The sequence below is a fragment of the Porites lutea genome, chromosome 2, assembly GCF_958299795.1.
Source record: "Porites lutea chromosome 2, jaPorLute2.1, whole genome shotgun sequence".
NCBI lineage: Eukaryota > Metazoa > Cnidaria > Anthozoa > Scleractinia > Poritidae > Porites > Porites lutea.
This window is the reverse complement of record NC_133202.1, coordinates 45,483,506-45,495,163: the sequence shown is the minus strand read 5'-3', so window position 1 is coordinate 45,495,163 and position 11,658 is coordinate 45,483,506. Positions and strand designations below refer to the sequence as shown.

General features: G+C 38.8%; 1 protein-coding gene across 1 annotated transcript; it reads right to left on the bottom strand.

The window, feature by feature from the left end:
• Positions 1-7,495: 7,495 nt before the first annotated feature.
• LOC140928784 (inactive phospholipase C-like protein 1) lies at positions 7,496-11,658 on the bottom strand. Its single transcript, XM_073378566.1, has 7 exons — positions 11,528-11,658; positions 10,852-10,920; positions 10,000-10,053; positions 9,578-9,613; positions 8,916-8,972; positions 8,659-8,754; positions 7,496-7,925 (listed from the first exon to the last, which is right to left on the bottom strand). The coding sequence occupies exons 1-7, from the start codon at positions 11,555-11,557 to the stop codon at positions 7,869-7,871; spliced, it is 399 nt and encodes a 132-aa protein (XP_073234667.1). The 5' UTR covers positions 11,558-11,658; the 3' UTR covers positions 7,496-7,868.

Genomic DNA, 11,658 nt, shown 5'->3' with positions numbered 1-11,658 from the left:
AGAAATAGTCTTCGATCGTTATCACAATCATGTCACCAAACAACACTTTCTGTAGCCTGAATCCAAACCAAACACAAAAATTGTGTCATATTACCACTGTTCAAGGTTGGAAAGGTAACATTTCAAAAGCTATTTCTTCGTCGGGAGCGAGTTGGCTTCAAAAAATTTAGTCCTTCGCAACGTAATTTTCTGTATAGCCACACATTTTTTTCCCTCACGCTAAGCATTTATGAAGGTTTTTATATTTTATATAATTTGTTGGGCGCATTTGAACATGATGTCATGTGACCTCCAATAGCCAATGAGATCGGCTGCTCCCTGTAAACGCAAAATTCCAGCTTGGATAATGGCAAGCAAGAAAAGGATTTTCCTTCTCCGCCCTTGGAAAACCGTCGCAGCAAGTTCGTGTGAGACGAGCTAAAGACGCGGAAAAAAGGTTCCATCAAATGTTTAGGGGCGGTTAATCGCAGATATCTCTTTTCCAAATCCCTTTCAGGCGCCAAGTCTTTTTTAATATTTTTGTAATTTTTAAGTCTGTGCGTGAGTTGTTTTTGATTAAAAAAATCAGGAAAGAAGTAAAATTAGTTAGCCATGATAAGTGCTCTACTTTAATTTTCCTGTTTTAGAACAACTATAATGGCAATGTCCCTCTAGCTGTACAAAGCAGCCGTATAGGGGCCAAAAGTTTTGTTTCAAAAGTGTTGCGCAAAAACGTCCGTAAAGATAAGAGCAAAAAGCATACCGCCGGACGTGGTAAACTTCAACCACGTTTTGAGCCCTTAAAAAGTAAGGAAAAAACAGTATCTTGGTGTCCGAAACATTGAATTTTAGATTGCCCATTGACGTGTTGTAGGCATGTAGTTTACTACTTGATCGATAGTGGAGGATGATGGTGTTTGTCATAAATCTAACGTGAAACATCTTTTCTTCTCAAAAAGTAAAGTGAATGCTCTATTCAGGCAATGTTTTGTTACGTTACGTTCTGATTTATAATCTAGAAGTATCAGTTCAATTTTCACTTAACATTTCTACAATTAAATGTGATTAAAATGCTCACTGTGCAGTAAAAACTGTTTTTTCCTTACTCACGGCTAAAATCTTCGAGCTCCCGATAAGTCGGACTTTTTTCGATTTCCCTTGAAGGTTTGAGTTATCGGGAGTCGACTGTGGTAAGTTCCACATGCAGTTGCCCAAACCTAAAACGGACTCATTAAAAGGAGCTTTTGCTTATCGTGGCTTATCATGGAATGTACTTCCGAATCGTGCTTAAGAGATCACCATGATAATTAATGCCATTAGCTGTTTTATTACTTCTATTTTTAAATAAATAACAAGACTAACTTAGGGCCTATTTCAGTAGCGGATTCAGATAAAGGGGGGGGGGGGGTGGGGGAGGGGCGGCGGTCAAGATAAGACAAGACAATGTTTTATTTGGAGTCTTAGACAGTCCTATGTATATCGACTTTATCCAAATAATTTAAAATCATAACACAAATTGCACACTACGTATTTTGCAATTAACTTTTGCACTTGTTTGTTCTTGCTCGGAGACTTTATTAACAACAGAAAAACATCATCTGGTGCCATTCTGTTTACTGATATTCTGTATTCTTTGTTTAAGTATTCAAATAAAGTACTTCTTTTTTCTTGATACACAGGGCACAGAGTTAAAAAGTGTATTTCATCTCCTATGTCTTTTTTACAGATAGGACAGATCCTCTCTTCTGGTTTCTTATAAGGTCTTACATACCGACCTTTCTCTATCTCCAATTTGTGATTACTTAGACGTAGTTTAGTTAGAGTTATCCGGTGTCGGACACTGGTGACCTGACGGAGATAATCTTCACATTTATAATTTTCTATTGTTTTAAATTTTCGGAAGGTTCTTAGTTTGTTCTTTTGGTTGGCGTCTTTTCTTACGTCATTGTTTACGTCACTTAACCATCTTTGTAATTCGATGTCTTTCAGTCTTTGTTTGATAATGTTCAAGATTCCTGTGTTATTTTCATGTGCTTTTGTCCAGGGGTATCTCAGCCCTATTTGGTCTAATACGCGTTTGATTTTTTGGCTCCATAATTCCTTATTCATTCTCGACTTTATATCATTAGAAACCACCTGTGATAATTTGTGTTTTGGGTGTTTGGTTAGAGTTAGCCAAAACTTAAAATTTCTACATTGTGCTTCGATTTTCATTGGGAAGCTTCCTGTTTCAGCCCTACATGCATTATTGCTGCAGTATTTATTAACACCTAGCAACCATTTCAAGAATTTAATTTGAACTAGTTCTGCGGGATCTTTTTCTATTTGGTCGTTACTGTCAACACCCCAAATTTCACTTCCGTAGAGAAGTATGGGGGATATCAGAGCATCGAATAGCTTAATCGTCAGCATAATATTTTCTCTAAAGTTGTCAGCCATCTTTTTTCTTAGTTTACAAAGTGCCTTAAGCCCAACTTTTTTTAACTCTTCTCTAGCTAAACTAAAATTTCCATACGGGTTCAGTGTCATTCCCAGATATATTTATAAGATTTAACATCGTTTAGTTTATTTATTCCATACTTAAACGAGTACACAGACCCTGAGATAAGGGGGGGCCCGGCCTCAAAATAAAAAAATTTTTCGGTCCTTCGGGCCTCATTTTGGTCAAAAAATAAGGGGCAGGCGGGCCCCCTTCTTTGGATCCCCCACTGTATTTGCATGGAGGTTTGGGACCCAAGGTAAGCCACCTGTCCATAATATCTCTCATTTTAATTTAATGACGTTTACATGGTTGGTGGGGTGCCGTATGAGAGATTACATGGACAGGCGGGTTACCTCACCTACCTGGGGTCCCCCACCTCCATGTAAACAGGCTATTAATCTTCCGTCTACTTTTAGTATTTGTAACGATAGTTTTCAAATATTTTCCCCGGAAACCATTTGTAAATAAAAACAGCCAATGAGTCATCTTAGTCTCGTCTCGTTACCACTCTAACTTAGAACCCAATTTTTTGGGTATCCATCTAGTAGTTTCAACCGTATTGAAATACTGTACTTCACCAGATCATCACTTGTGATTTCTTCTCAACAGAACAGGCTATTTCGAATGATCGCTAGTTTAATTTTCCACTGTAGGGATTTAACATACATATACGTTTATTTATTTATTTGTTTATTTCAGTATTTTTTTTTTCGGGGGGAGGGGGTGGGGGGTCAATATTACAATATATGAAATTAAATAAATAATCACAAAAAAAATACAAGAAGAGAGAGACAGAAATGTTGCGATTTATCATTAATAATAATCTGTCTTGTTGTCAATTAGGTCTCAAATAGGCACACTTTTTTTACAGTTTCACCAAATCGTACAGAAAATTAAAAAAATATACACGTTATGACTATCTTAAGTTACGGAGCAACATGACCGAACCATTGTTGTTAGAGTTTCAACTGGAACGAAATATGGTTAACATGCGTGTTTTAAGGCTAAGTTCGCACAGTACTAGATGAATTTGCGACCGGTTGAAAATTCATACGTTTTTTGTGTCGCGTTCACACGTAACCACCTTAACCGTTCTTAACCGTGCGAAGCTGTTCAAAAATTTGAATGCCAAAATCGAGGTCAAATATTTGAGACGCTGGGGGACGCCATTTTGGATTTGCTAAAGCAGCACTCTGCGCATAAGCAGATGGTAAAACCACTGACAACAGTTAAAATTCAACCTGGTTCGTCAGTTTCGTGGAAACAACGGAAATATTGAACCGTTCCGTGTGAAGGAAGTCACAGCCGGTCGAAAATTCACCCGATACCGTGTGAACGTAGCCTAAAACTAAGTATTGAACGAAAGATCTAAGTATACAACTCTACTCTTCACGGTTAACTTCATAGTCAACGCAACACAAGAGTCCTCGTTCAAATGGACAGTGTCACGGTAGTCTAATTCATTTTGTTTATTTTTGCGTATTACTCGCTGTAAAACTTGACGTATGGAAGGAAATTCATGAGAAGCAAATATGTCTCTCACAATTGTTCATATTTACAACTATAAACAAGAGAGATAAACTTTGAAAAACGGTTTGTTAAGAACAGTTTTCTGTCAAAAACCCCACCCAAAATCCGTTTTAATCTTCTTCAATTTTGACCCATCCGTGTCTCCTGCATTTGCTGAGTTACTTAAATGTTGTTTAATGGTTTAAGACGTTCTTTATATATTTCGTTCAATTTTGTGAACAGTTACCATATATGGCTGAATGTGGCAAATGCATCCAGTTGTACCACTACCATTTTTTGTTCAGTGCCGTAGCTACAATGAGGGACAAAAGTGTTGACACACTTCCGTAAAATGGCCCCTTTTTGCATAGTGGATATACTTATCCCCTTCCCCTGTCTACCCCAACCCCTTGCCCCCAAAATCAATGTTGAATTTTGAACCCTCAAGTCTTTTTTTTACTTCAGACAACATTGATTCGGGGGGTCGGGGGATTTACGGCGTTTAAAAGGAATGAAATAATAAATGAATGAAATGTTTGTTAAAAGCACCCGTTTTAAACAACTGTGTCAACTACTTTTGTCCCTGATTGTCTGAAATATGTATCTGTGTTTTCCGGCTAGCTTTTTGACGCTGCTGAATTTTTGTGCGATGACGTTACTCTATGGGCTAAATTGTTTGTTTTTAAATATCAATTTATCGAGTTTCGTCCTGATTTGTAGTATGCGTAGAGTAAAATGTACGAAGCGTATGTCATTACTTAATCTTGTACCCCCGCGCGCGTTCCTGATACCCTGTCGGGTCGAGACGAAATGATTTGCGTTGTGATCAATGCCGTTGCTGCGGATGTAATGTTTTCACAAGTATTATCAATAGTGCAAAAAGGATGGAAACATTAAGGTACAATGAAAATTGTTCTGGTAAATGGTTAACTTAAGCGAATGAAGTACTGCAGAGTAACAGAGGGGACATGCACTATTTTTGACATTGACCTTTGCCATTAGTGAAAAGACGTGAACAATATACAGGTTATGAACCTCATAAATGATGGTCCAGCCGTTTGTGCTGTGCCCTACATATAGATGTGTTTTTTAATTTTTTTTGAGACCTTTTCTAACCTAACTGATCCAAACCTTTAGCGTAGGTAGGCGTCGAGGTTAGGAATGTACTCTTGTAATGATTTTACATGACCGCCTGCCATTAATTCAGTGGCATGATTGTTTATTGATGTTGGACGGACAACTATTTCATTTCCCAGCTCGTAAATCACATAATGCCAAAGAAATTGTTTTCAAAATAGACACACCAGTTTGTATCATCGCCAAAACAGCAATTACTTTGGCCCAGAAGTTCACCTGATGACAAGCAAAGCGGGATAACACGTGATCGATGACGGCCGTGCGCTGGAAAATTTTCCTTTTTTATGCGTTAATTCCTCACAAAAGGCAAAAGAAGATTCCGCTATGTAGAAAGTGCTTGGCAATACGTATTCTTGGCGAGAAAAATTCCAGCGATGTGGTGCAAATAAGGAGTTTCAACGGTTAACCACGAGAATACATATCGACATTAAGAGGTCATAACAGACTAATGTTACTTTCCGTTTGCCGAAACGTGGTTAACCGTTGTAACACAAAGGAAGCAGTGTTTTCCTCAGTTTGAGCTGTCGTTTTCTTTGAGAGTCAAATACCAGTTAACGTTTTAAAGCTCTCTTTTCATTTTCTCTGCCGCCACAATACAGAAAAACACAGGGTTTCGCTTGAGAAATGCAGTCGAAATACACAGACATATGCGCTGATGTCACGCTATTTGCGTTGCGTTATCGTGTCACACAGGGTGTCACGAGGTGAAATTGAAAGTAATCGTTTTCGTGTACACTTGCAATGTTTGCTACGCTGCCCTTAGTTTTTTATTGAATTGGCCATGAATTTACCTTCACTTTTCCGTAGTTTCGATAATGAACGCAGTGACGGCCGCTCCTCACTAACGGTCCATATTTCCGTGGCCGGCCAGTGACTATCCCCACTACGTGTCAATCCTTACCCTATCCCTGATCGTTTGGGCCTTAACAATAGGATAAAGTGAAGAACGAGAAATATCCACTTTATTAAAAATATTTTCAGTACGCACCCCCTTGAAATTCATCAAAAGTTGTACATAGGCGCGAGTTTCAGCGTCAGTTTTTAGCTTGTAAACCATATCGACGTTAATTCTGGATATCGCAGCCCTTTTATTACGTCATCGCGTAATTCGAATTGGCCCTATAATTCGGTCGCGAATAAGTCTATGTCACCCCCACCACCAATAACATAATTATGTCATTGATTCCTTTAATTTCAGTTAAAATCAGTGTTATACACGGCTCAACTTGTGTGCAGTAGCACAATTTTACATGCAGACAATGAGGGACAAAAGTGTTGACACACTTCCGTAAAATGGCCCCTTTTTGCATAGTGGATATACTTATCCCCTTCCCCTGTCTACCCCAACCCCTTGCCCCCAAAATCAATGTTGAATTTTGAACCCTCAAGTCTTTTTTTTACTTCAGACAACATTGATTCGGGGGGTCGGGGGATTTACAGCGTTTAAAAGGAATGAAATAATAAATGAATGAAATGTTTGTTAAAAGCACCCGTTTTAAACAACTGTGTCAACTACTTTTGTCCCTGATTGTAGGTAAGATTTATCAGGGGGGCCAATCACGAGCGTCGAACACGCGAGCTGCTAGAGGGTCCGGGGGCATGCTCCCCCGGAAGATTTTGAACTATAGGGTCTCTGAAATAGCATTTTCAGCCTTCGGAGAGCATTAATTTCCGGCAATTTTTATTTGTTGAAGCCATAAATGTATAATTTTGACGCTTTATCAAACCGAAATGAACACATTGAGCCGAAGAGCAGCGTGAGGAGCGTGGCCGCTGACTAAATTAAACGTGCTTGTCAAAATTATTGGGGCGGGGGAGGCCCCCCCGGCCCCTCCCCATGCTACGGCACTGTTGTTGATGCAAACTACTAAAACAAAATGAGTCACAGGGTTCGTACAGATTTTTGGATCCAAAATTGAAGACTTTTTCCAGACTTTTTTTTGCAAAACAATAATTTCTTTTTTCAGACTCAAGGTTATCTACTAGGTGATCAAAAGTCGGATGGAAAGTCTTTTTCATGAGGCACTGCAAACATACGGGCGAGATTGGATAAGATTTGACCAAAACGACAAAAAATTCACTTATAAAGCACTTGTTGTAGCTTTGAAAAAAACTCAAGACTTTTTACCATTTTTCCAGACTTTATCTCTGTTTTCCAGACTTTTTCCAGGTCGGAAAAATTGCTGGACAAATTTCAAGACTTTTTCAAGAATTCAAGACTCTGCACAAACCCTGGAGACACCATTTTGAAATGAAGAATTTCTATACAGTAAAACCATATTACGTGCCGTTTACCAGCTCGGGTTTGATAAAAGTCAAGATCCTATGGATGTTTGAAAGAACCGTTTTCATCTTTTGACGTAATAATGACTTCGCTTTAAAGGGCTATTTACAATCCTCTTTTATTTGACGATCAATTTCTTATATCTATTATCCCTTTCACTCTTTAAGTACGCTCTGAAATCATTAGAGGCTTCATCAGATTTTTCTTTTTACGCTGGGTAATCTTGTACACAAGCACACCGAAAAACGGTCATTGCCAGTGCGAAAGGCGGATAGAAATTTTACACAAATTTAACGCACACCGGCGCAAGACAAGAGTAAAGATTACACACCTACACTATAAATAGACATATCTAAATTGCTATCGAACCACAATCGACCAAGAACACTGCGGTGGCGTCTTCAGTATGTTCATTAACTGTTATTGAAGTATTTACAGCGTACATGGGTAAATATCTAGACAGTAGGTAAGGGCGAGTCAGAGGTTACACCCAACAGATTTCACGAGACCGGTGGAGATAGTTGCCTCTTGTATCTGACAGTAAAAGAAATCATAAATATGATTCGAGGCTACAAAAGACAATTCTTCAGTTGTGTGCTCAGTGTCCTGGCCTTTGAATAGAAGCGAGGCTGGAGGTGACATATACACGATACTGTTCGCGGGCTTGTTAGCATGAGAATAACAAGATTTGCACATGAAAAGAAGGAAGAAGGTTACCTCCAGCCGTACTTCTATTCAATGGCCAGGGCACTGAGCACAAAATTGAAAAATGAACAGAGGTAACCTTAAAAGGATAACGTTCCGTTCACGAGTGTCAAATCTTACGAATCAATATCCTATTACATGGCTAACGTGAAACAAGTATATTTCGTCCCTATCAAGGAATGATCAGAGGCTTTCATGGCAAAATGGGAAAATGTAAAACTGAGAAAAGTCTGGGAAACCTTCACCTCTTCAATGCCAATAGGTCATTTCCGAGTTCCAAAACTCTCACTTTCAAAATAAGCCAAGGAAAAAACCTTTCTTGTGAAAATGAGTTTCTTTTGCATGACTACCGCACAATCAGACGACGGAAGACTGGATCCTAGCGCGAGACCCAATTTTTGGCGGAAAATTGTCACGGCCACCAACTCCCTTCAATCGCTCAGACAAAGAAAATCATTTTCACATCAAAGGCTTTGCAGTAAACCAGGTTTTAAAATTGAGGCATAAAGCAACTACGAAAAAGGCCGCCTATTTCAAATAGTATTTATATAACTTAAGTCACCTGTCGAGGATATTCCTGGCATTCACTTTTCGCGTTCAAGAGTAATTCCGCCTGGCCTTTTAACACTCGGATGTTCCAAGCAAAGCTTTCCACCGCCTGCGAGAAAAGAAATACAAAGAACGAAAATGAGCAGAGGGAAAATGAAAATCCCGCCCTTGTGGCTTCACGAATATTTCTGAACCGCACAACAAAAATATAGGAAACCGTTTTAAATCCTTTATGGATAAAAACTGAGTACGCTACAACAAAAAGGTTACCTTTGTTAGTCGCTTTCCTTTTATCCCCTCTTTAACACAGGCGTTGTGCAATTCTTCCTGTAAAAGAAGATTTTAACGTTTTTTTTTTCTGACACTCTGCTAACTATAGCATACGGATAATGAACCAATCACATATCAAAGCAGATTGGCCGCGCAGCCAGAGCTAAGCGCGGGAAAAACGCGTCAGCGAAGGTAACTTCTGATTAGTTGCTGACAAAGTAGCATGATTTCTCACAACCAATCAAAAACTATCTTACGAAGTAAAACCTAAACAAACTATACTTGCAATGGGCAATTAAAAAGGCGCTCTATAAATCGGACCGTTTCATCCGAATAACTACGTCACCATGGATTGGTTTGAGTCTAACTATTCTTTTCCCTGAGTCGTATCGCGTTAGATGTTTTATCTAATGAGAACTGGAAAAAATCCATCTGTAAGGCTGCGTTTCTTAGGACAAATAAGGAATAGACCTCTTTACCTAGGCGTATTGTATTCTCAAAGTAGGTTATGTGATAATACTCTTGAGGGGATCTGTTTAGAGTTTGGACTCAAAGGAGTTCCGAATCTTGTTTTGGATTCATGTAAGGAAACTCAGAGTCCGTATTTAGATTGAGTTTTGCTTAAATAAAGATAAAGAAATATAAAAAGCAATTCAACTTACATGCCATTCAAGGCCAGCTCTCTCGCACTGAACAAGCTACGGTAAAGAATAAAGAAAATATTATTGCAAAAAATTCCAAAAGACTTTCCATTCTCTAAATCATGCAGTTACTACCTTTTTTCATCTAGTTTCTCTTTTACAAATCTCAACCATTTGTATTTTGCTGTGATTAAAATGTTTAAATTCAGTTGTATGGGGAAATCTGAAGGAAAGCGGTCCCTGCATTAAAAGGACAGTCGCACAGTGCGTTTTACGATGTATTGCAGTAAACCCTTATTATTCTTGCCACATTTTCGGTAAAACGGACCTGTATTAGGCCGACACTCGTGAGGGTTCGCATAATACACGTTTTACGTATTCCAACTCCACTATAGCTTTCAAGGCTGAACCGGTATTCGCGCAAAATACCCAGCATGACTTACCCTTTCGTGTACTGAATCACAATTTTCGATCAATGCTTTGGAATCTTGAACTACCTGAAAAAAGAATAAACGTTTACTTAAGTTTCTTCACTTTGAAATCACAGCTAATTCTTGGTGAAATTCGCGGGTAGTTTAGCTTATTTTGTTGTTTTTACGTCCCTTTTGGCCATTTAGCAGCGAAGACATTCAGTAACGCATGTCCCACTCACCTATACAGGCCAGTTTTTACCGTTTTACAGAAAATAATTAACCGGTTCTTCAATAGTTAGGTAATTATCCACCGGATAATCACCATCCAGTAGACAACTAATGGGCAAGGCAATAGCACCATCCACAGGATATAACCTTTACCAGCATATCGGCCGAACCAATTGAACCACTGGTCTGTTTGGAACTATTCTTTAGGTATTTCAGTGAATTCAGCAATTATCGGTTGTTGAACTTAAGTGCTTTTACTTAATCCATGAAATGGATAGTAGATTACAAAGCAGCATTGCACTTTTTTGTTTACTATCAACTGACGAGATACAACTCACTTTGACTATGAACAGGACTACCGCACATGTCGATTACACTCACGAACGTTCATATCCCACTTCACACTTGAAGCGTAACGGACCTATATTTCGGCGGTACGCGGTACAAAGCACGCGCGTGCAGCTTATCGATTAATGATCAGGTTTTATCCTGGATCCGCGCCTTGAGCTTGTAGCTTGTTGAAACCTTCTCATTGAGATACGAGGGTTCTAAAGTAGCTACCAAGAACATTGATCTAGTTGTGTTGAAACAATATTTGTGAAAAATGAAAAAGAGAGGATTGAAAAAAGTAGAAAGGAAAGTTAATTTTTTCACCTGCTCTATCGCTGTCAGAGCTTTTTTCAACATCTCTGGTAAGCTTCCGTGTGCCTCAAAAAAAGGATACTGTAAAACAAAAGATGAAGTTGGAAAAACAAATAAATAGGGACCTTGGCGCCCAGGTCAAACGCCGTGCTTTAAATGTACCGAACTCAATTTAATTTGTCTTACAAAGGTGCTCAGCAAAAAGACCAGTTCTGTATTTTTAAATGTTCGGCCGTTTTACCCAACGGGCGAACTTGATAATTTAGGTCGACCCAAACTGTAATCGAGTAAATTCGGATCATATGAAGCACGGCGTTTCACCCGACCCTTAAAAAACTACGACAGTCAGGGCGGAACGTCAAACAAACAAACAGACAGACAAAAACAAAACCTATAGGTTTAGATGGCAAAACAACAACTCTGCAAGTGCATTACTTTTTTGGTACATTTTGTCTGTCGTCCTCTGTCAATTAACGCGTGAAGTGACCAACTTTTTAGTTTTACAGATAACATAACCGTGGTCTCTCTTCATCTCTTCTCGAGACTGAGGAGAATAACAAAGGACATTGAAGTGAGATTTAGGGATTAAACTGGATTCATTTCTTTTCCATTATTCTCCAAGTATATGAATTTTGATAATTCCAAACTTGCCTATTTACAACAAGAAGTGAAAATGTCTTAACAGTACCTCATCTTTCATAACAAGGCCTAAAGCCATGAATTCTGACGTTAAGTCCAGTCGAGAAGCCAAGAGTCTGATACATTGCTTAAGGTTTGTTCGGGGTGCTACGCCACAGACTCCCTACAAAAAAAAAACAG

What these genes read in the sequence shown, in the direction of transcription:
- LOC140928784 (XM_073378566.1), bottom strand. Translation starts at nt 11,557, where the DNA reads ATGGCTTTAGGCCTTGTTATGAAAGATGAG. An exon ending in CTCTGACAGCGATAGAGCAG is followed by an intron (nt 10,054 to 10,851) that starts GTGAAAAAATTA and finishes TTCTTTTTTCAG; the next exon opens with GTAGTTCAAGATTCCAAAGC. An exon ending in GAGCTGGCCTTGAATGGCAT is followed by an intron (nt 8,973 to 9,577) that starts GTAAGTTGAATT and finishes CTTCTTTTACAG; the next exon opens with GAAGAATTGCACAACGCCTG.